Source organism: Thalassophryne amazonica, chromosome 2, assembly GCF_902500255.1.
Source record: "Thalassophryne amazonica chromosome 2, fThaAma1.1, whole genome shotgun sequence".
Classification (NCBI taxonomy): domain Eukaryota; kingdom Metazoa; phylum Chordata; class Actinopteri; order Batrachoidiformes; family Batrachoididae; genus Thalassophryne; species Thalassophryne amazonica.
The window spans coordinates 21,171,428-21,196,724 of NC_047104.1; the positions used below are offsets into that span (position 1 = coordinate 21,171,428).

The 25,297-nt window shown below is 40.9% G+C and overlaps 1 protein-coding gene across 2 annotated transcripts in view; it reads right to left on the reverse strand.

Moving 5' to 3' along the window:
- Window positions 1-7,326, reverse strand: part of arnt2 (aryl-hydrocarbon receptor nuclear translocator 2) — a 107,592-nt gene extending 100,266 nt beyond the window's left edge. The window contains exon 1 of one of the 2 annotated variants that reach the window (XM_034184160.1): window positions 7,017-7,326. In XM_034184160.1, the coding sequence (XP_034040051.1) occupies window positions 7,017-7,047 (31 nt within the window). In that variant the 5' untranslated portion in view covers window positions 7,048-7,326. The remainder of the gene's footprint in view (window positions 1-7,016) is intronic. The other variant, XM_034184159.1, reaches the window with a different exon arrangement.
- Between the last annotated feature and the right edge of the window lie 17,971 nt (window positions 7,327-25,297).

Here is a 25,297-nt window from a genome sequence, read left to right on the forward strand (position 1 = left end):
GCGAGAACTAACTTGGCAATAAATTATATTCCGATTCTGACTTGCAGCGCAGCCGGCTGCAAGACCGCAGCTCAGGGTTATGGGGTTAAATTTGTCACCTGAAAGGAAATGCTTCTGACAAAAACTACAGATTTTTTTATTTGTATTTATGTCCAGAGATCAAGGATCCACTGTCCACGTACAGATTTTATTTATTTTTATTTATGTCCATAGATCTAGGATCCAATGACCATGTACAGATTTTATTTGCTTTTATTTATGTCCAGAGATCTAGGATCCAGTGACCATGTACAGATTTATTTTTATTTATGTCCAGAGATGTAGGATCCAGTGACCATGTAGATTTATTTTTATTTATGTCCAGAGATGTAGGATCCAGTGACCATGTAGATTTATTTTTATTTATGTCCAGAGATGTAGGATCGAGTGACCATGTAGATTTATTTTTATTTATGTGCAGAGATCTAGGATCCAGTGACCATGTCCAGATTTTATTTATGTCCAGAAATCAAGGACCCGGTGACCAATTTCATATTTATTTACTTTAAGACTCGATAAAATGTTGACATAGAAAACCTGTGAAGCCTACTTTTAAGACACAGAAAATTTACAAGCGATATTGATAAGGGAAATGATAAAGCATCAGACTGATAAGTAAAATCTAAAGATAAAATCTTATCAATACCCATCCCTACTTTTATGCATGAAATGCTGTTATAACGGTAACAACAAATCAAATCAATTTCATTTATATAGCGCCAAATCACAACAAACAGTTGCCCCAAGGCGCTTCATATTGTAAGGCAAAGCCAGACAATAATTACGGAAAAACCCCAACTGTCAAAACGACCCCCTGTGAGCAAGCACTTGGGGACAGTGGGAAGGAAAAACTCCCTTTTAAACAGGAAGAAACCTCCAGCAGAACCAGGCTCAGGGAGGGGCAGTCTTCTGCTGGGACTGGTTGGGGCTGAGGGAGAGAACCAGGAAAAAGACATGCTATGGAGGGGAGCAGAGATCAGTCACTAATGATTAAATGCAGAGTGGTGCATACAGAGCAAAAAGAGAAAGAAACACTCAGTGCATCATGGGAACCCCCCAGCAGTCTAAGTCTATGTCTATAGCAGCATAACTAAGGGATGGTTCAGGGTCACCTGATCCAGCCCTAACTATAAGCTTTAGCAAAAAGGAAAGTTTTAAGCCTAATCTTAAAAGTAGAGAGGGTGTCTGTCTCCCTGATCCGAATTGGGAGCTGGTTCCAGAGGAGAGGAGCCTGAAAGCTGCCTCCCATTCTACTCTTACAAACCCTAGGAACTACAAGTAAGCCTGCAGTCTGAGAGCGAAGCACTCTACTGGGGTGATATAGTACTAAGAGGTCCCTAAGTTAAGATGGGACCTGATTATTCAAAACCTTATAAGTAAGAAGAAGAATTTTAAATTCTATTCTAGAATTAACAGAAAGCCAATGAAGAGAGGCCAATATGGGTGAGATATGCTCTCTCCTTCTAGTCCCTGTCAGTACTCTAGCTGCAGCATTTTGAATTAACTGAAGGCTTTTCAGGGAACTTTTAGGACAACCTGATAATAATGAATTAAAATAGTCCAGCCTAGAGGAAATAAATGCATGAATTAGTTTTTCAGCATCACTCTGAGACAAGACCTTTCTAATTTTAGAGATATTGCGCAAATGCAAAAAAGCAGTCCTACATATTTGTTTAATATGCGCACTGAATGACATATCCTGATCAAAAATGACTCCAAGATTTCTCACAGTATTACTAGAGGTCAGGGTAATGCCATCCAGAGTAAGGATCTGGTTAGACACCATGTTTCTATGATTTGTGGGGCCAAGTACAATAACTTCAGTTTTATCTGAGTTGAAAAGCCGGAAATCAGAGGTCATCCATGTCTTTATGTCTGTAAGACAATCCTGCAGTTTAGCTAATTGGTGTGTGTCCTCTGGCTTCATGGATAGATAAAGCTGAGTATCATCTGCGTAACAATGAAAATTTAAGCAATGCTGTCTAATAATACTGCCTAAGGGAAGCATGTATAAAGTGAATAAAATAGGTCCTAGCACAGAACCTTGTGGAACTCCATAATTAACCTTAGTCTGTGAAGAAGATTCCCCATTTACATGAACAAATTGTAATCTATTAGATAAATATGATTCAAACCACCGCAGCGCAGTGCCTTTAATACCTATGGCATGCTCTAATCTCTGTAATAAAATTTTATGGTCAACAGTATCAAAAGCAGCACTGAGGTCTAACAGAACAAGCACAGTGATGAGTCCACTGTCTGAGGCCATAAGAAGATCATTTGTAACCTTCACTAATGCTGTTTCTGTGCTATGATGAATTCTAAACCCTGACTGAAATTCTTCAAATAGACCATTCCTCTGCAGATGATCAGTTAGCTGTTTTACAACTACCCTTTCAAGAATTTTTGAGAGAAAAGGAAGGTTGGAGATTGGCCTATAATTAGCTAAGATAGCTGGGTCAAGTGATGGCTTTTTAAGTAATGGTTTAATTACTGCCACCTTAAAAGCCTGTGGTACATAGCCAACTAATAAAGACAGATTGATCATATTTAAGATCGAAGCATTAATTAATGGTAGGGCTTCCTTGAGCAGCCTGGTAGGAATGGGGTCTAATAGACATGTTGATGGTTTGGAGGAAGTAACTAATGAAAATAACTCAGACAGAACAATCGGAGAGAAAGAGTCTAACCAAATATCGGCATCACTGAAAGCAGCCAAAGAGAACGATATGTCTTTGGGATGGTTATGAGTAATTCTTTCTCTAATAGTTAAAATTTTATTAGCAAAGAAAGTCATGAAGTCATTACTAGTTAAAGGAATACTCGGCTCAATAGAGCTCTGACTCTGTCAGCCTGGCTACAGTGCTGAAAAGAAACCTGGGGTTGTTCTTATTTTCTTCAATTAGTGATGAGTAGTAAGATGTCCTAGCTTTACGGAGGGCTTTTTTTTATAGAGCAACAGACTCTTTTTCCAGGCTAAGTGAAGATCTTCTAAATTAGTGAGACGCCATTTCCTCTCCAGCTTACGGGTTATCTGCTTTAAGCTGCGAGTTTGTGAGTTATACCACGGAGTCAGGCACTTCTGATTTAAGGCTCTCTTTTTCAGAGGAGCTACGGCATCCAAAGTTGTCCTCAATGAGGATATAAAACTACTGACGAGATAATCTATCTCACTCACAGAGTTTAGGTAGCTACTCTGCCCTGTGTTAGTATATGGCATTGGAGAACATAAAGAAGGAATCATATCCTTAAACCTAGTTACAGCGCTTTCTGAAAGACTTCTACTGTAATGAAACTTATTCCCCACTGCTGGGTAGTCCATCAGAGTAAATGTAAATGTTATCAAGAAATGATCAGACAGAAGGGGGTTTTCAGGGAATACTGTTAAGTCTTCAATTTCCATACCATAAGTCAGAACAAGATCTAAGGTATGATTAAAGTGGTGGGTGGACTCATTTACATTTTGAGCAAAGCCAATCGAGTCTAACCAATAGATTAAATGCAGCGTTGAGGCTGTCATTCTCAGCATCTGTGTGGATGTTAAAATCGCCCACTATAATTATCTTATCTGAGCTAAGCACTAAGTCAGACAAAAGGTCTGAAAATTCACAGAGAAACTCACAGTAACGACCAGGTGGACGATAGATAACAACAAATAAAACTGGTATTTGGGACTTCCAATTTGGATGGACAAGACTAAGAGACAAGCTTTCAAATGAATTAAAGCTCTGTCTGGGTTTTTGATTAATTAATTAATAAGCTGGAGTGGAAGATTGCTGCTAATCGTCCGCCTCGGCCCGTGCTACGAGCGTTCTGGCAGTTAGTGTGACTCGGGGGTGTTGACTCATTTAAACTAACATATTCATCCTGCTGTAACCAGGTTTCTGTAAGGCAGAATAAATCAATACATTGATCAATTATTATATCATTTACTAACAGGGACTTAGAAGAGAGAGATCTAATGTTTAATAAACCACATTTAACTGTTTTAGTCTGTGGTGCAGTTGAAGGTGCTATATTATTTTTTCTTTTTGAATTTTTATGCTTAAATAGATTTTTGCTGGTTATTGGTGGTCTGGGAGCAGGCACCGTCTCTACGGGGATGGGGTAATGAGGGGACATCACAGTGTTCTTTTTGAGGCCAGGAACTGGTTAATCCATTTTACATTGTTTCTTATGGGAAACTTGGTTCTGGTTTAAGAACAACATTTAGGAACCAATTAAGTTAAAAAACTGAGGTTCCACTGGATTTAGGCCTTCCAGTGACTTACGGGCTCTGAGCAGAGAGAGGGACAGATAATGTGTTATATTACAACCCCTGGCAAAAATTATGGAATCACCGGCCTCGGAGGATGTTCATTCAGTTGTTTAATTTTGTAGAAAAAAGCAGATCACAGACATGACACAAAACTAAAGTCATTTCAAATGGCAACTTTCTGGCTTTAAGAAACACTATAAGAAATCAGGAAAAAAAAAATTGTGGCAGTCAGTAACGGTTACTTTTTTAGACCAAGCAGAGGGGAAAAAAAATGGAATCACTCAATTCTGAGGAAAAAATTATGGAATCATGAAAAACAAAAGAACGCTCCAACACATCACTAGTATTTTGTTGCACCACCTCTGGCTTTTATAACAGCTTGCAGTCTCTGAGGCATGGACTTAATGAGTGACAAACAGTACTCTTCATCACTCTGGCTCCAACTTTCTCTGATTGCTGTTGCCAGATCAGCTTTGCAGGTTGGAGCCTTGTCATGGACCATTTTCTTCAACTTCCACCAAAGATTTTCAATTGGATTAAGATCCGGACTATTTGCAGGCCATGACATTGACCCTATGTGTCTTTTTGCAAGGAATGTTTTCACAGTTTTTGCTCTATGGCAAGATGCATTATCATCTTGAAAAATGATTTCATCATCCCCAAACATCCTTTCAATTGATGGGATAAGAAAAGTGTCCAAAATATCAATGTAAACTTGTGCATTTATTGATGATGTAATGACAGCCATCTCCTCAGTGCCTTTACCTGACATGCAGCCCCATATCATCAATGACTGTGGAAATTTACATGTTCTCTTCAGGCAGTCATCTTTATAAATCTCATTGGAATGGCACCAAACAAAAGTTCCAGCATCATCACCTTGCCCAATGCAGAGTCGAGATTCATAACTGAATATGACTTTCAACCAGTCATCCACAGTCCACGATTGCTTTTCCTTAGCCCATTGTAACCTTGTTTTTTTCTGTTTAGGTGTTAATGATGGCTTTCGTTTAGCTTTTCTGTATGTAAATCCCATTTCCTTTAGGTGGTTTCTTACAGTTCGGTCACAGACCTTGATTCCAGTTTCCTCCCATTCATTCCTCATTTGTTTTGTTGTGCATTTTCGATTTTTGAGACATACTGCTTTAAGTTTTCTGTCTTGACGCTTTGACGTCTTCCTTGGTCTACCAGTATGTTTGCCTTTAACAACCTTCCCATGTTGTTTGTATTTGGTCCAGAGTTTAGACACAGCTGACTGTGAACAATCAACATCTTTTGCAACATTGCGTGATGATTTACCCTCTTTTAAGAGTTTGATAATCCTCTCCTTTGTTTCAATTGACATCTCTCGTGTTGGAGCCATGATTCATGTCAGTCCACTTGGTGCAACAGCTCTCCAAGGTGTGATCACTCCTTTTTAGATGCAGACTAACAAGCAGATCTGATTTGATGCAGGTGTTAGTTTTGGGGATGAAAATTTACAGGGTAATTAAATTTATTCCTCAGAATTGAGTGAGTCCATATTTTTTTTCCCTCTGCTTGGTCTAAAAAGTAACCGTTACTGACTGCCACAATTTTTTTCTTGATTTCTTATAGTGTTTCTTAAAGCCAGAAAGTTGCCATTTGAAATTACTTTAGTTTTGTGTCATGTCTGTGATCTGCTTTTTTTTCTACAAAATTAAACAACTGAATGAACATCCTCAGAGGCCGGTGATTCCATAATTTTTGCTAGGGGTTGTAGTTAAACTACAAGTTGACTCAAGAACATGCAGATGATTTCATTTCAGCTCCTTTGTGGTAGAGTAACCAGAATCAGAATAGCCTATTCGCCAAGTATCCATAAGAACACAAGGAATTTGACTTCGGTTTGAGCTTCATTCTCTCTGTACGGCATCTCTCTCTCTGTACAGAGACAACAAAACTAAAAAAATACATATTCTGCATCCATGTAAGACAACAAATCGACATTTTCTTCCAGGAATCTGAAAAACACCACCGAAAGTGTGAGGAGGCCAAACCATCCTTCACCCGCAGGCAGTGCAGCTGCTCGTTACAATTAATTATTACATTACTATAATTATGACTGGCTGCAAGTATTTAAAAATACTTTTTAGAATGTGATTTTTTTTTTTTTTTTTTTGCGCTCAATCTCTGTAAATTTAGCAACGCGTTACTGGTGGAGCGACAGACTCAACACAAACTGCGTTTATATTTTTAACACTTTACATCATTTGACCCATCTGATCAAACTCAGCAAGGCAGAACCCCCGATATGAGTCTGGTTCCTTCTGATGACTCTGCGCTGTAACTCGGCACCGGTTGCGAACACTATAGACTGTGCAGGTGTGATTAAATGTGAACTTTGGTGGAGTCACGCGTGTCGTCGCGGCGCTGCGCTCTTTGTAGTGGAGGCGAAAAATGTTGCCGTTAATCCGACACAGTTTGCAGCGCAGATTGACAGTCAGCGCCGTGGAATCGTTCTGGGGTAAAAACACAACAAAGACTGTCTGTGTTTTGGTTCCGAGACACGCAACAACGTGTGGAATCAATGGGCCATGGACGGACAACTAACCGTCGGTACCGTCACCGTCTCATAAACACTACAACGAAGCTGCTACAGCATCAAGCTAACGCAGCGGCCGAGCAGCCGCCTTGACGGCGTACAACCGCGGAGAAAAACCGGCCCTATCCCGGCCCAATCTGCTGTCGGTCCACTTACCGGACGGGTTCACAGCGGCGGGAGTCGCCATGTTTCCTGCACCGACAAAAAACAACACAAAGCACGGCCTCAGAAAGCGTTGATAGTCCGCCGGTTCGGCAGGTCCGGCTCCGTCTATCACCTGAAGAGCTGTCCGACCAAAGAACGGCAAAATCCCGCACCAACCGGGACGCCGACGTTTATCAAATTACTTCAAAAAGCCACAGGGACCACGTTTAATAAGATGCAAAATGTCTGCATGGTAGCACCGCGAGATTACAGCCGCTGGAATAAATAAAGTTTGGTGAAATACAACAACAAGGCTTTTATTTTCCACAAACACGGTTCCTGACAAACGCTGTTAGTCTAACATGGGGACAGATCATTACTGAACTACAGCAGCACTCACTGAGGAAAGATTCTATTTAGGGCCCGAGTAGACAACGTCCTACGAGGACCCTATTGTAATTGTGCTGTTTATTATTATTAATTATTATTATTATTCTCACTTTTGAAATCGAAATTTCGGCCTCTTCCCATGCTCAAAAACTCACTAAACTTTCCAAAGTCGTCCGGCCGGATCCGAAATTCGGTATTTTGGGGGCGTCGCACATGGTCGCAGAAAAATCGCGAAATAGCGCCCCCTAGAAATTTTCAAAAACCCCTCCTCATTGGGCTTTTTTCATCGTAGCCTCACGAAATTCGGTACACATATTTACCATACCAGGACGCAAGACAAAGTATCTTACTGTCATGGTGAAATATCGACATTTTGATTTTGTTTCGATTTTGAGCAAATTTTTGCCATTTTTGGCCATTTCCACTACTTACATTTGAACGAACTCATCGTAGGGATTTCCTCCGATTGTCTTCAAATTTGGTCAAAATCATTACAACACAATGGTGATCAAAAGTTATCAAAAGATTCTAATTAAGTCAAAAGGCGTGGCTGCTAGGGGTCGTCAAACTTTGGCGAGCTTTTCGGAGCACGCCATTTCACTTCGAACGGCTGTCACGCCCACATACTTCATCGTAGATCCTTCAAACTTGCTGGACATGATGAGGGCTCCGCCCTCAACGTCTACATATCTTAAGTTCCCACCTGCGCCATAGCGCCCCCCGCTACTGAAATGTCCTATTTTTACTTTAAGAGGTCCTGATGTCACATACTTAACCCAATCAACTTCATTCCACTTCTAAAACATGCAGAACAAATTGGTGAACATAGGCGATGAACGCCATGAAGTTACGAGTAATGGCATCCGTGTGGCGGTGTGCCGAATATTGCCCATTCGCCATGAAATTACGTTCTTCCTTTTGACGGCTTTAATTTTGTCACATCATCATGAAAATTGATACACAGGTCGAGCACGACAACCTCTTACAATTCATAGGGGCGTCGCCCATGGGCGGGGCAAAATGCCTCAATAGCGCCCCCTTGAAACTTTCAAAAACCCCTCCCCATAGGGGTTTTTTGGGAGTAGGAAGATGAAAATTGGTACACATGTGTGACTTGCATAGACGTACAAAAAAGTCTCTTGCACCATGGGTCTACTCCAAACAGGAAGTCGGCCATTTTGAATTTTCTTCTCATTTTGGCGTGATTTCCACATGTTGTATTTGAACGAACTCCTCCTAGGGATTTTGTCCAATGCACTTCAAATTTCTTCCACGTCACCCAAAGACGATACTGACCAAAAGTTATCGAAAGCTTTACTTTATGTCGAAGGGTGTGGCCGCTATGGCGCCGCCATTTTGACCCTTCGCCATGGAACATTATACTTAAACAGGTACTGATGTCACATACTTAACACCATCAACTTCCTTCCACTTCTAAAACATGCAGAACAAGTTGGTGAACATAGGTGATGATCGCCGTGAACTTACGAGTAACGGCTTCTGTGTGGAGGCATAACGACTATCGCCCCTTCGCCATGAAATTACGTTCTTCCTTTTGATGGCTTTAATTTTGTCATATCATCATGAAAATTGATACACAGGTCAAGCATGACAACCTCCTACAATTCATAGGGGCCTTGCCCATGGGTGGGGCAAAGTGCCTCAATAGCGCCCCCTTGAAAATTTCAAAAACTCCTCCCCATAGGGTTTTTTTTTTGGAGTAGGGAGATGAGAACTGGTACACATGTGAATTGCATAGACGTACAAAAAAGTCTCTTGCACCATGAGTCTACTCCAAACAGGAAGTTGGCCATTTTGAATTTTCTTCTCATTTTGAAATGATTTCCACATGTTGTATTTGAACGAAATCCTCCTAGGGATATTGTCCAATGCACTTCAAATTTCTTTGACAGCATCCAGAGATGACACTGACCAAAAGTTATCGAAAGCTTTTCTCTATGTTGAAGGGTGTGGCCGCTATGGTGCCGCCATTTTGACCCTTTGCCATGGAACATCAAGTCATGATAACTCCTTCATGCTTTGCCTGATTGACTTGAAAATTCACATGTATGATGATGGTTGGCTCCTGAACACACCCAGCCCCTCTGTTTTTACACTGAGTGCCCCCTAGTGGATGAACAATCAACATGTCATAACTCCTTGATGCATTGTATGATTTGTTTAAAATTTTAACTGTGTGATAAGTGGTTGCCCCTGCATGCACATGCCCACATGTGGTCACAAGAGAACACACTGCCCTGGGTAGGCGGTCGCGCGGAACGAGGGCCCGTATATGACTGCTTGCAGTCCTAGTTATAATTTATAATTTTACAGAGCTGCTTCTTCTGACCACTTTAACGACTGTATATAGATCACTGATGAAAAATTTGATTCATTTTACAGAGCTGTTACTTCTGATCACTTTAACGACTGTATATAGATCACTGATGAAAAATTTGATTCATTTTCCAGAGCTGATTCTTCCGGACATTTTACAGATCACTGATGATGGATCATTTTACAGAGCTGGTTCTTCTGACCACTTTAACTATTGTACAGGTCACTGATGATAGATTTGGTTCATTTTACAGAGATGCTTCTGATCAATTTAACAACTGTACATATCACTGATGGATGGATGGATGAGATTTATTGTCATTGTCATTTCAAGTGCAACAACAACAACAAGATTATGTCCACACTCAAATTGCCACAGACAAGATACAGCAATTAATCCACAATTATTACTGGTTTACCATAATTATGGCACACATCAGAATTAAGACAACACATATATATTTGACATTTTATGTGCACTAAACTGATGATAGATTTGGATAATTTTACAGAGCTGTTTCTTCTGATCATTTTAACTATTGTACAGGTCACTGATGATAGATTTGGATCATTTTACAGAGCTTCTTCTGATCATTTTAACTATTGTACAGGTCACTGATGATAGATTTGGATCGTTTTACAGAGCTGCTTTTCTGATCATTTTTAATACTGCACAGTTCAGTGATTATAGATTTTGGATCATTTTACTCCTTTTGGCGTATGTGTCTGTTAATACTCAAACCTTTAGAATTAGCACATTACTTTAAAAGATATGTGCAATATTTTCACTTTGTAAAAATGAGAGCGTTACCATTAATGCTGATAAACTGTCCAGAATTAGTTGTTTATAAATGAAACCATGAGTGAAAAGTGCTTTGTGTTTCATGTCTCCTGCCCACTGTCTGTCTCCGGAGTGGCTATATGCTAGAGGTGGGCGGATCGATCCTAATATCGATCATATCAATACCAACTCTGGTATTGATATTAAACGATCCTTGTGTAAAAAGATCAATACTCAAGCTTTTTTCTCTCCCGCACGCACTGACTGCTGCGCACGCAGATTCATCAAAGTCTACTCTCTGTCTGTAAGAGCAGTGCTGCGCTGTGCCACACAACATGGAGCAGCGCACCCTCCCCCCTCTGATCTTTTGTTGTTACGCTGTCACGTGGCTCAGCGGCACCAGCCAACAGACATGCAGATAGGATCAGCCTGGCCCACCCACCCCAGCGCTCTCCTCAAGTCAGCCCTCTACCTCAGGAGATTTTGTTTTAAGTTGTGTTGAGTGATATTTTTTTAAACAAAAATGTTAATTGTGATAATAAAGTATTTTGTTGTCACGTACAATGTTTGGCAAAATTCTATCCTAGGTCTTTTGGATCCTTTGGATCTATGAAGCTTAAATATGAAAAAGTATCGGTATCGGTATTGATATCGGCGATACTGGGCCTGTATTTACTTGGTATCGGATCAATACCAAAATTCCCGGTATCACCCACCTCTACTATACGCCCAACCGTTGGTTCAATAAAGTAAATATGCGAGCATATATGCCCAACCACAACCGACCAATGAGCACGCTTGTAAGCTCACTTCCGATTTCAACACGGGAGGGAAAAAAGGTGGATATTTTTTCGCCGACTGCGGGAGGGTTTGCACCCTGCGGAGGAGCTGTGATCTAAAGCGGTTCTGTTTGGCTCATCACACCCAGGGAACTGTGTCAAACTAACACCATCTTACAGCCAGCAAGCAACATTTTGTTCAAAAACTGTTTTGTCGTCGTTAACAGGCTTCCGTTCAAAATGCTTATGAAGTTTGTCTGTTTTGATCCATTGCGGTGTTTTCGCAGTAATTAAACCCGACACCGTGAAATGTGTCAAACATACGCCACAATAGAGCCTTAAAAAGTGGTCTAAAAAACGTAGTTTAGATGCACAAAACATGTCAAATACACGATCACGGTTGGGCGAATAAGATGACATTATATTTATCTGCCCAACGGTTGTGCATGTAACGTTCAATGTATGACTTATCTGCCCAACGGTTGTGCATGTAACATTCAATGTATGACTTATCTGCCCAACGGTTGGGCGAATAAGATAAGACATTATATTTATCTACCCAACGGCTGGCCGTGTAATGTTCAGTGTATGACTTATCTGCCCAACGGTTGGGCATATAGCCTTTGCCGTCTGTCTCGTTCATTGCTTTTTATTTAATCCACTAGATGGTGGTGACAGCTTGTAAACTGTTGCCAGCTGCCATCTTGCTTAGCATTACTCCGCATCATCAGATATTAGATTAAATAGAAATCTATGATGCGGCGACTTGAACTTGGGTTAAAGTGATCTGAAAATGCTGTTTTTGTGCAGTGTTCAGGTGCTGCAACAAGCTGGCAAAGGACTATCAGCTGGTTAAATAAATACAAATAATAATAATAATAAATGGAGTGAGCTTTCAGAGTATTATATGTAATATAATTGATGTGGGGAAACAACTAATTTGCTAAAAAAAAAAAAAAAAGTTAGAAAATGATTTTTTTTTGTGTGTCCATCTGTATTCTGCAGTGACTTCAGTTTTACTGCCTGAATGTTTTATCGTGAAAAATATCTCACCATTCGTTTACTGATTCAATTACAAGTCTCGCTTTCATTCGTCTCAGTTTATCCCTTTTTAACTACACTGAAAAAAGAATGTTTGAACCAACTTAAAAAAGTGTTACAATTTGTAAAGACCTGAGTGAATTACGTTGTTTGAACTTAAGTTTGTAAGTTAGAGTTGATTTAACTTTCAAACTTAAGTTCAAACAACTTAATTCATTCAGGTTTTTACAAATTGAAACACTTTTTAAAGTTGGTCCAAACATTCTCTTTTTTTCAGTGTAGCCTCGGGTTATTTCTTCACATCAGGTTTTCCAACCTGAGATATTCTGTAAGAGCAAAATCATAGAATGGAAATGCTTTTTCTCTTAATTTGGTGGGTGACATGACAATTGCTTTGACATTGTATATTCTACTAATATAAGAATATACACGAATGAGATTAATACTTTCACCGTGGCTGGCGTGGATGTTTCATTTTATTTGATATTTTCACAGAGAATCACTGCGTAAAAGCAGCACTGCAGGTGGATTAAGAGCAGTCTTTAATATTCATATCTTTAATACGATGCGAGCGTGCAAAGCTCTGACTTTCACCCCTGATTATTTCCCATCTTTAACTTAACTTCATAATGAAATGAATTAAGGATCAGACTAGTATCTGGTGTCATTGCAGACATAGTATGTTTGACAAACTGATGGTTTTATTTTCTATCTGGACTGGGATGAACAAATTAATTCAAGTCTATTATATAAATAGTATTTGTGTTTTGTATTTGTTTTGACTAATAGTGGCTTTACAAATATGGGACAGACTGAGTTTGAAATGTAGTAGCACAGAAATAACACAGAAAAAGCAGATTCATGGTGAAACTCTCTTGAAAATATTGATCATGTCCACACTGATTTCTATTTATGGCTGCTTGTCTGACGCTAACCAACATGGCGGCACTCTGACAACAGCCAGCGAACGAGCGGATCGACCCGGTGTCGCAGAGCGGATCGACCCGGTGTCGCAGACCGAATGATCCACCACTAAAAATTTGTCCGCCCTGCCTCCACGGCGCATGCGTCATTTTGGAGCTCTGAGATAGAGTCTATTCATCCAAAGCGATCAAATGGATTCATGTGATTATTAACCATCAGATGACAAGGTAAAACCTCTTAAGTCATTCTAAAGTCAGTTTTAAGCAGAAACAAGGCCGTTTTAAGCAGAAATGAGGTAATACTTAGTGATGTTTTGAAATGACAGACACTCAGTGAATGCATCAGGTAGCAGCTCGTGTAGCTATGGTGCTCTGATCGCTTCCTCCATCTTTTCTGATGAAATAATGCTGAATTTATGTGGAAATGATTGTTGTACAAAAGCTTCAGATATTTGTCGCTGTGATAGATGATGACTGGAGTGCACTTTTAAGCAGAAACAAGGTGATAATCTGTGAACTGCGGCTAATGACACATGTGCAGTGAAGGCAGGGCGGACCGAATTTTAGGGGGGACCTTTCGGTCTGTGACACTGGTCCTCCATTGAGTGAATGAATGGAAATCAATGGTCTCGTTGTACGTGGAAAATAAATGACACTTGTTTTTGTTTTGTTTTTTTTCAGAAACAGCAACTGGCCACCCTCTTCTGCTTGGGGAGGACCTCGCTGACTGTATGGCTGCAGACCTGCAGACTTGTCTCACAGCTGATCATCTGGTGAATGTAAGCCACACCCCCTGCACTCTTACATGTCAAAATAAAAGGTCACGTCACCTATCATAAATTGTCTGGTTTTATATCATAATTTGTCCTTTTCTCTGGTGACCAAATCTCCGGTTTTGTTTCTCACGGGAACGTTACTTAAACTGGCTTTCCCAGTGGATAAAGAAGAGGTGGAGTGTACTGTGTTTACAGTTCATCCATATACTTCCTCATCAAATAAAAGTGTGATCTGATATGTGTGTGTGTGTGTGTATATATATATATATATATATATATATATATATATATATATATATATATATATATATGAGGTCTATTAGAAAAGTATCCGACCTTATTATTTTTTTCAAAAACCATATGGATTTGAATCACGTGTGATTACATCAGACATGCTTGAACCCTCGTGGGCATGCGAGAGTTTTTTCACGCCTGTTGGTTACGTCATTTGCCTGTGGGCAGTCTTTGAGTGAGGAGTGGCCCACCCTCTCGTCAATTTTTTCATTGTTTAGGAATGGTTCAGAGACTGCTGCTTTGTTTGATCAAAATTTTTTCAAAACTCTAAGGCACAACTGAGTGGACACCATTCGATAAATTCAGCTGGTTTTCGGTAAAAATTTTAACGGCTGATGAGAGATTTTGGTCTGGTAGTGTCGCCGTAAGGACGGCCCACGGCACCTGACGGCGATCTGCACTTCGAGGCGGCAGCGTCTCACCGTTTCAAGTTGAAAACTTCCACATTTCAGGCTCTGTTGACCCAGGAAGTCGTCAGAGAACAGAGAACTTTCAGAAGAAGTTGGCATGAGGAGTTTATTCGGACATTCCATTGTTAACGGACATTTTGTAATGAAAGAACGTGCGGGCAGAGTCACATGTCGGGCCGGACCCGACCGCTGGGGGTCGCGACAGGAAAAACACCTCCGTTGGAAACCTTAACGGGCAAGTTGGAACATGCCCAAGCTGTTAAACAATTTCTCAGTTACTCACTTGTTGAAAGCCATCAAAAGCCGCCTGAATTTTACAAATGGTTTTCAACACGGAGGTGTTTGTCCTGTCTCTTCTGAATCTTCTCTGTTCTCTCACGACGTCCTGGGTGAATTAAGCCTTAAATTAGGATGTTTTCAGGTTGAAACAGGCCAGCGAGGGGGCCTGGAAGCTCTGCACGACGTCCCGGTCCGTGGGAAGTCCTTACACCGACAGAAACACCCCATAATCTCTCATCAGCCGTTAAACTTTTCACCGAAAACCAGCTTAATTTCTCAAATAGTATCCACTCGGATATTCCTCACAGGTCCAGAAAAAATTTTGATAAAGCAACGCACGGCGTCTCAAGCAGCATGTGAAACAAAGGAATTCAGCCGAGAGGGCGGGACCACATCTCACTCAAGGCCTGCCCACAGGGAAATGACGTCACCGACACGCGTGAAAAAACTCACGCATGCGCACGAGGGTTCAAGCATGATTGGTGGAATCGCATGTCATTCAAATCCATATAGTTAAAAAAATAAATAAAAGGGTCGGTTTATTGTCTAATAGACCTCGTATACATACATACATACATACATACATACGGTGGTATGTAAAAGTTTGAGCACCCCTGATGATTTCTATGATTTTCCTTTATAAATCATTGTTTCTTTGGATCAGCAATTTTAGTTAAATATATCATATAGCAGACAAACACACTGATATTTGATAAGTGAAATGAAGTTGATAGGATTTACAGAAAGTGTGCAATAATTCTTAAAAAAAAATAGGCAGGTGCATAAATTTGGGCACCCCAACAGAAAAAAATACATCAATATTTAGTAGATCCTCCTTTTGCAGAAATAACAGTCTCTAAACACTTCCCATAGCTTCCAATGAGAGTCTGGATTCTGGTTGAAGGTATTTTGGACCATTCTTCTTTACAAAACATCTCCAGTTCAGTCAGGTTTGTTGGCTTCCGAGCATGGACAGCCCACTTAAAATCACACCACAGATTTTCAATAATATTCAGGTCTGGGGACTGAGATGGCCATTCCAGAACATTGTACTTGTTCCTCTGCATGAATGCCTTAGTAGATTTTGAACAGTGTTAGGGTCATTGTCTTGTTGAAAGATCCAGCCCCAATGCAACTTCAGCTTTGTCACTAGCTATATATACTACACACTTATTGCTACTTACATTAATTGATGAGATTATACAAGCAAAGCGACTCAAAGCTCGCTCATGGTACACTGTGGCCCAAACAGAAAGTGCCAAATTCTTAATCCACAGTGAAACAGGAAATGTCAAACACTTCTTGGATCAACACTTCCTGGATTGACAGATGAGATCCCATGGAATCTTGCGGGAACTCATTGGCAAGCTCACACTCAAACAGGAAGTGCCAAATTTTCAGTCACAATGAAACAGGAAATGTTGAACACTTCCTGGCATGGGTGGAGCTAGAGCGGAGGCCGGGGTTTCACTGGAGTCCCCTGAAATCTGATTGGACACAGATGATTGACATGTCATGGCACCGCACATCTGGTTGAAAGAGCTGCATTTAGAAATTAGAGAGTCACATTGACTGATAGGGTCCTCCTGTCCAGTAGTTGGTGCTGTGTACCACAAAAATTCTAATCCACCGTAGTAGAAAAAGAAAAATGTTTGCCTCAGATTTGAAATGAACACATCGTTTGAACTATGGACTTCTAATCAGTGGTGAGCACAGTTCCGCTAACCGGTAATTATCAAAGATAATGTTTTCATTATCAGATTAGCTTTTCAGATAACTTTAAAAACCATCATTGGACTAATTATCTTCCGATAAGTGTTGTGAAAGTGTAGGTACACGGACCCACAACAGGGGGCGCAAATGAACGGACAATGGAGTAGGTCAAATAACAACAATTTACTGTTGCGAATGTGCACAACCAATACAACAGATTACAACACTAGACAGGAGTCAAATCACAAAGGTGTCGTGTGGGCAGGCTCGAAGATAGGAGACACCTGTCCAAAGCAGAACCGGAACCACACGATTTCCTCCGCCACCAGACCCCGGGAATACTGGAGCCGCCAAGTCCCGAACTCCCAGGTGGCCACTGCCTCCGCGTGTCGGATCTGGTACTGCTGGCGAGGAACAAAAAGCAGTTAAATGAGGGCGCATTTGCACCCAGCAATCCGTATGGCAGGAAAGCTACCTCCACCTCTCGTTGGAAAAGTAGTTCACAATACAACGCTCAAGTAACAAAAGGATACTGTCTCACAGTCAGCTGAGGTACGTTACCTTCAAGGTAGAACGATATCGCGGCAAAGAGGTGGAGATGTCGTCTGGCTGATATACCAACACTGATCCTGATGAATGGTGTCAAAGATGATGAGCGTCAGCTGTCACCCTGGCTGCTCCTGTGAGGCGGCAGCGCCCTCTGGTGCCTGGAGCCCGCACTCCAGGCCGGGCGCCCTCTGGTGGTGGTGGGCCAGCAGTACCTCCTCTTCAGCGGCCCACACAATAATAAGTTTTGGTCTGATCATTTTTAGACCGCTAACGTATTTTTACAGACATAGTAAACAAAGCTGAATACTTACAAACATCCATGAAATCTAAAATAAGTTAAGCACTACCTGTTAAATGTTTTATAGTAGATGTGCAGTTCTATCCTCCATAAACAAAGGCAAAATGATTCTACAAGAAACCGCTCTATCCTCTGCAGGCAAAGGAGTACTGGTCACAAAAAAGAAAAAAAGCTTTTTCTTTTGACCCCATACTGACATGCTGGCAATATCACCCAAGTCATCCAGTTTTAATTTATGGTTAAAATTTTATCCAAACTAATTTCAGACAAGTTATTTAAATTAACATCATGTCTGAAGTTTTATAAAGTGAAAATATCAGGTATATGTTTTAGTTTTAAAGTAATGCACTAATTTTGAAGGTTTTAATGTGGACATGCTGTGCCCAGGTGCATTATGGGTACCTCAGTACATTCACGACAGAAGAAATGCATTTGAGATGCTCTGATCAGGCTCCACATGGACAACAGCATTAAACTCTTTGTATATTGTGCCTAAAACTCTCATGACTATATTCTCTGGGTTAGACGTTGTTATTGTGTTTATGTAAAAATGCCAGAAGCAGCTCAGGTTGCTCCTCCATTATTTTCAATTGGAATCTGTTGTGAAAGTGTCGTGACACGGACCCACGACAGGGGGCGTTAATGAACGGACAATGGATAAGCCAAAAGTAACAATTTAATGTTGTGAATCGCACAACGACGTACAGATAATAACAATATGGTGACTGTCAATCATACACCAGGTGACGTGTGGGCAGGCTCGACGATAGAAGACGCCTGGCGAGAGAAGAGCTGGATCCCACACAGCTTCCACCACCAACGGAGCTGAAGAACACCGGAGCCGCCAAGCCCTGCGCCCCAGGTGGCCGCTGTCTTCAGCAGTCAGACCCGGTACTGCTGACAGAGAGCAGAGACAGTCCTGATGAGTGTGAGTTCGCACACTCAGTAATCCCACAGTCTGTATACAATTGGGAGGGAGAACCTCCACCTCCAATCACACACTCGTGCAGCTCCTGTCTAACCACTTATCTGGTTGGGGTGTGAAGCAAAGCCGTCGCTGATCACACCAAACGCCAATCCCACAGATAAGGACACACCACAGGAAAACGGCTGCAAAGAAGTTCAGACTATTAGTCAGTGTTAAGTCAGCAGAGAAGTTACCTGAATGGTAGCTGATTTCTCAGCGGGGAGGTGGAGTTGCAGTCCGGCCTTTATGGTGGTGGTGATGAGTAGTGGATGAGTGACAGCTGGAACGGATGATGAGTGACAGCTGTCACTCCTGGTCGCTCCGACGCCCTCTCGTGCTTGAAGCCCGCACTTCAAGCAGGGCGCCATCTTGTGGTGGTGGGCCAGCAGTACCTCCTCTTCAGCGGCCCACACAACAGGAATCACTGCAATCGATTCCTGTTTGCTATTAATCAATCAATCAATTTTATTTATATAGCGCCAAATCACAACAAACAGTTGCCCCAAGGCGCTTTATATTGTAAGGCAAGGCCATACAATAATTACGTAAAAACCCCAATGGTCAAAACGATCCCCTGTGAGCAAGCACTTGGCGACAGTGGGAAGGAAAAACTCCCCTTTAACAGGAAGAAACCTCCAGCAGAACCAGGCTCAGGGAGGGGCAGTCTTCTGCTGGGACTGGTCGGGGCTGAGGGAGAGAACCAGGAAAAAGACATGCAAAGGAAATTAGAGGTCATCCATGTCCTTATGTCTGTAAGACGATCCTGCAGTTTAGCTAATTGGTGTGTGTCCTCTGGCTTCATGGATAGATAAAGCTGGGTATCATCTGCGTAACAATGAAAATTTAAGCAATGCCGTCTAATAATACTGCCTAAGGGAAGCATGTATAAAGTGAATAAAATTGGTCCTAGCACAGAACCTTGTGGAACTCCATAATTAACCTTAGTCTGTGAAGAAGATTCCCCATTTACATGAACAAATTGTAATCTATTAGATAAATATGATTCAAACCACCGCAGCGCAGTGCCTTTAATACCTATGGCATGCTCTAATCTCTGTAATAAAATGTTATGGTCAACAGTATCAAAAGCAGCACTGAGGTCTAACAGAACAAGCACAGAGATGAGTCCACTGTCTGAGGCCATAAGAAGATCATTTGTAACCTTCACTAATGCTGTTTCTGTACTATGATGAATTCTAAAACCTGACTGAAACTCTTCAAATAGACCATTCCTCTGCAGATGATCAGTTAGCTGTTTTACAACTACCCTTTCAAGAATTTTTGAGAGAAAAGGAAGGTTGGAGATTGGCCTATAATTAGCTAAGATAGCTGGGTCAAGTGATGGCTTTTTAAGTAATGGTTTAATTACTGCCACCTTAAAAGCCTGTGGTACATAGCCAACTAATAAAGATAGATTGATCATATTTAAGATCGAAGCATTACATAATGGTAGGGCTTCCTTGAGCAGCCTGGTAGGAATGGGGTCTAATAGACATGTTGATGGTTTGGATGAAGTAACTAATGAAAATAACTCAGACAGAACAATCTGAGAGAAAGAGTCTAACCAAATACCGGCATCACTGAAAGCAGCCAAAGATAACGATACGTCTTTGGGATGGTTATGAGTAATTTTTTCTCTAATAGTTAAAATTTTATTAGCAAAGAAAGTCATGAAGTCATTACTAGTTAAAGTTAAAGGAATACTCGGCTCAATAGAGCTCTGACTCTTTGTCAGCCTGGCTACAGTGCTGAAAAGAAACCTGGGGTTGTTCTTATTTTCTTCAATTAGTGATGAGTAGTAAGATGTCCTAGCTTTACGCAGGGCTTTTTTATAGAGCAACAGACTCTTTTTCCAGGCTAAGTGAAGATCTTCTAAATTAGTGAGACACCATTACAAGATACTCTATCTCACTTACAGAGTTTAGGTAGCTACTCTGCACTGTGTTGGTATATGGCATTAGGGAACATAAAGAAGGAAACATATCCTTAAACCTAGTTACCGCGCTTTCTGAAAGACTTCTAGTGTAATGAAACTTATTCCCCACTACTGGGTAGTCCATCAGAGTAAATGTAAATGTTATTAAGAAATGATCAGACAGAAGGGAGTTTTCAGGGAATACTGCTAAGTCTTCAAAAGGAAAGTTTTAAGCCTAATCCTAAAAGTAGAGAGGGTGTCTGTCTCCCTGATCTGAATTGGGAGCTGGTTCCACAGGAGAGGAGCCTGAAAGCTGAAGGCTCTGCCTCCCATTCTACTCTTACAAACCCTAGGAACTACAAGTAAGCCTGCAGTCTGAGAGCGAAGCGCTCTATTGGGGTGATATGGTACTACGAGGTCCCTAAGATAAGATGGGACCTGATTATTCAAAACCTTATAAGTAAGAAGAAGAATTTTAAATTCTATTCTAGAATTAACAGGAAGCCAATGAAGAGAGGCCAATATGGGTGAGATATGTCTGTCATCTTTGTTCCAGAGTAACAATATAAGATGTCTGAAATTCAGTTTGCGCTTATTAAATTCCACGCATCTTAAACGTAGCAGACACGGATTATCTGGAATTTTGTTTTGGCAAGTTTTCATGGTCTCTGCTGCCATCTACTGGCCAGTAGTGTTCATGGCAGTATTCGCCCTAGTACTGAGCGTCCAGTGTTCTTTTTATTTTGACACCGGTTATATCAGATGGTTATCTAATTTCAGCTTGGCTTTTTCTTTGAAAATGTCTTTTTCTAGAAATAAAAAATGGCATATTTTACAAAAGTAACAACACACCTCACATTAACGTGTTGGCTTACATAGAATGAATGGGTCAACCAATCAGTGTTAGCAGAGGCACATTTTACCCATAATCCTTTGCATCTATGTTTGTTACAAAACTTCAGAATTAGTGCATTATTCAACATTAAAAGATATATGTTATATTTTAACTTTGTACAAATGACAGAATTAACATTAATGGCGTTATTCTATCAGTATTAATTTTATTTATAAACCGAACCACAAGTCAGCACTGCTTTATTTTCCGAGACCTCCGCCTCATGGCAATGCTGTTATTGAGCAGAGAGTTGAGCTTCGCTGCTTCTCTCAACTGCTTCGTTGCTGTAAGTTATGTAATAAACAGGAGATTCCAACAGTGGGCAGGGCACTCAAAGACAGACGCGTTGACTCATTGTTTGGGTCTGCAGTCGCCTTTGATGCTACCAGAAGTGATTGTGGTGTTAAAACTCAAAATCAGCTTGTTAGTAGTTGCAAATGTGTTATCTGTAGCTTCCGATAAATTTTTGGGTGATTTATCGGTTTAGCTTTATAAAAGATAACTTTTCAGTTAGCTGATTATCTGTTATCGAAGCAAATTTTTTGGTTAGCTGTGCACACCACTTCTTCTAATCACACCAAACTTATATTGGTGAGTAAACAACCCTATTTTATGCCAGAAATGAGGTCCAGGTTGTTAAAAGCAGCATTTCTCCTTTAATTCGGGTTGCCTTATATATACATGTTTAAGCTAACAGACAGCAGTTCATGCTCTGTTGGCTTATTAGTGCAGCAGATAACTGAAAGAATCCTTCAAATGGTAATACAAGTGAAGCAGCAGGACCTTCGTGGCCGGGACGACGGTGGGGATCGAACTCACGCGGCTCGCACAAAAGACCGTTCCTCTACCAGGTCAGCCAAAGGGGAATTCCCCGTTAGCCAAGCTAGCGGGAACTTCTTTTCAATTGGGACCCGGGACTTTCATCCCGCTACACATCTCCCCACCATTTTTGACATTGTCCTGAAGTCACAGGTGCATGTTAGCATACTCTGTGATCCACATCCTGTTCGTGACGCCAGATTGAAGCAGCAGGACCTTCGTGGCCGGGACGACGGTGGGGATGGAACCCACGCGGCTCGCACAAAAGACCGTTCTTCTACCAGGTCAGCCAAAGGGGAACTCCCCGTTAGCCAAGCTAGCGGAAACGTCTTTTCAATTGGGACCCGGGACTTTCATCCCGCTACACAAGCATCCAATTCAGCATAAATACAGCTTAGACATTACACTTTAAAAAAAAATGACTGGCCACTTGAATTTTCAATAGTCGGCCAGGTAGGGGTCAATTGAAGAATTACACTGGGGTCAAAATTTAATAATGCTCCAATAACATTGAAAACTACATCACGTTACTTGTCTGATTATAAAGATCCCATAAAGGTATAGTTTGGGCTATCTATGACTGAATGTTATGGCGTTTTGGGGTAAAAATCAATCAATCAATCAATTTTTTTTTATATAGCGCCAAATCACAACAAACAGTTGCCCCAAGGCGCTTTATATTGTAAGGCAAGGCCATACAATAATTATGTAAAACCCCAACGGTCAAAACGACCCCCTGTGAGCAAGCACTTGGCTACAGTGGGAAGGAAAAACTCCCTTTTAACAGGAAGAAACCTCCAGCAGAACCAGGCTCAGGGAGGGGCAGTCTTCTGCTGGGACTGGTTGGGGCTGAGGGAGAGAACCAGGAAAAAGACATGCTGTGGAGGGGAGCAGAGATCGATCACTAATGATTAAATGCAGAGTGGTGCATACAGAGCAAAAAGAGAAAGAAACAGTGCATCATGGGAACCCCCCAGCAGTCTACGTCTATAGCAGCATAACTAAGGGATGGTTCAGGGTCACCTGATCCAGCCCTAACTATAAGCTTTAGCAAAAGGAAAGTTTTAAGCCTAATCTTAAAAGTAGAGAGGGTGTCTGTCTCCCTGATCTGAATTGGGAGCTGGTTCCACAGGAGAGGAGCCTGAAAGCTGAAGGCTCTGCCTCCCATTCTACTCTTACAAACCCTAGGAACTACAAGTAAGCCTGCAGTCTGAGAGTGAAGCGCTCTATTGGGGTGATATGGTACTACGAGGTCCCTAAGATAAGATGGGACCTGATTATTCAAAACCTTATAAGTAAGAAGAAGAATTTTAAATTCTATTCTAGAATTAACAGGAAGCCAATGAAGAGAGGCCAATATGGGTGAGATATGCTCTCTCCTTCTAGTCCCCGTCAGTACTCTAGCTGCAGCATTTTGAATTAACTGAAGGCTTTTTAGGGAACTTTTAGGACAACCTGATAATAATTAATTACAATAGTCCAGCCTAGAGGAAATAAATGCATGAATTAGTTTTTCAGCATCACTCTGAGACAAGACCTTTCTGATTTTAGAGATATTGCGTAAATGCAAAAAAGCAGTCCTACATATTTGTTTAATATGCGCTTTGAATGACATATCCTGATCAAAAATGACTCCGAGATTTCTCACAGTATTACTAGAGGTCAGGGTAATGCCATCCAGAGTAAGGATCTGGTTAGACACCATGTTTCTAAGATTTGTGGGGCCAAGTACAATAACTTCAGTTTTATCTGAGTTTAAAAGCAGGAAATTAGAGGTCATCCGTGTCTTTACGTCTGTAAGACAATCCTGCAGTTTAGCTAATTGGTGTGTGTCCTCTGGCTTCATGGATAGATAAAGCTGGGTATCATCTGCGTAACAATGAAAATTTAAGCAATACCGTCTAATAATACTGCCTAAGGGAAGCATGTATAAAGTGAATAAAATTGGTCCTAGCACAGAACCTTGTGGAACTCCATAATTAACTTTAGTCTGTGAAGAAGATTCCCCATTTACATGAACAAATTGTAATCTATTAGACAAATATGATTCAAACCACCGCAGCGCAGTGCCTTTAATACCTATGGCATGCTTTAATCTCTGTAATAAAATTTTATGGTCAACAGTATCAAAAGCAGCACTGAGGTCTAACAGAACAAGCACAGAGATGAGTCCACTGTCCGAGGCCATAAGAAGATCATTTGTAACCTTCACTAATGCTGTTTCTGTACTATGATGAATTCTAAAACCTGACTGAAACTCTTCAAATAGACCATTCCTCTGCAGATGATCAGTTAGCTGTTTTACAACTACCCTTTCAAGAATTTTTGAGAGAAAAGGAAGGTTGGAGATTGGCCTATAATTAGCTAAGATAGCTGGGTCAAGTGATGGCTTTTTAAGTAATGGTTTAATTACTGCCACCTTAAAAGCCTGTGGTACATAGCCAACTAACAAAGATAGATTGATCATATTTAAGATCGAAGCATTAAATAATGGTAGGGCTTCCTTGAGCAGCCTGGTAGGAATGGGGTCTAATAAACATGTTGATGGTTTGGATGAAGTAACTAATGAAAATAACTCAGAACAATCGGAGAGAAAGAGTCTAACCAAATACCGGCATCACTGAAAGCAGCCAAAGATAACGATACGTCTTTGGGATGGTTATGAGTAATTTTTTCTCTAATAGTTAAAATTTTGTTAGCAAAGAAAGTCATGAAGTCATTACTAGTTAAAGTTAATGGAATACTCAGCTCAATAGAGCTCTGACTCTTTGTCAGCCTGGCTACAGTGCTGAAAAGAAACCTGGGGTTGTTCTTATTTTCTTCAATTAGTGATGAGTAGAAAGATGTCCTAGCTTTACGGAGGGCTTTTTTATAGAGCAACAGACTCTTTTTCCAGGCTAAGTGAAGATCTTCTAAATTAGTGAGACGCCATTTCCTCTCCAACTTACGGGTTATCTGCTTTAAGCTACGAGTTTGCGAGTTATACCACGGAGTCAGACACTTCTGATTTAAAGCTCTCTTTTTCAGAGGAGCTACAGCATCCAAAGTTGTATCAAATCAAATCAGAGGTGTCAAGTAACGAAGTACAAATACTTCGTTACTGTACTTAAGTACACTTTTTAGGTAT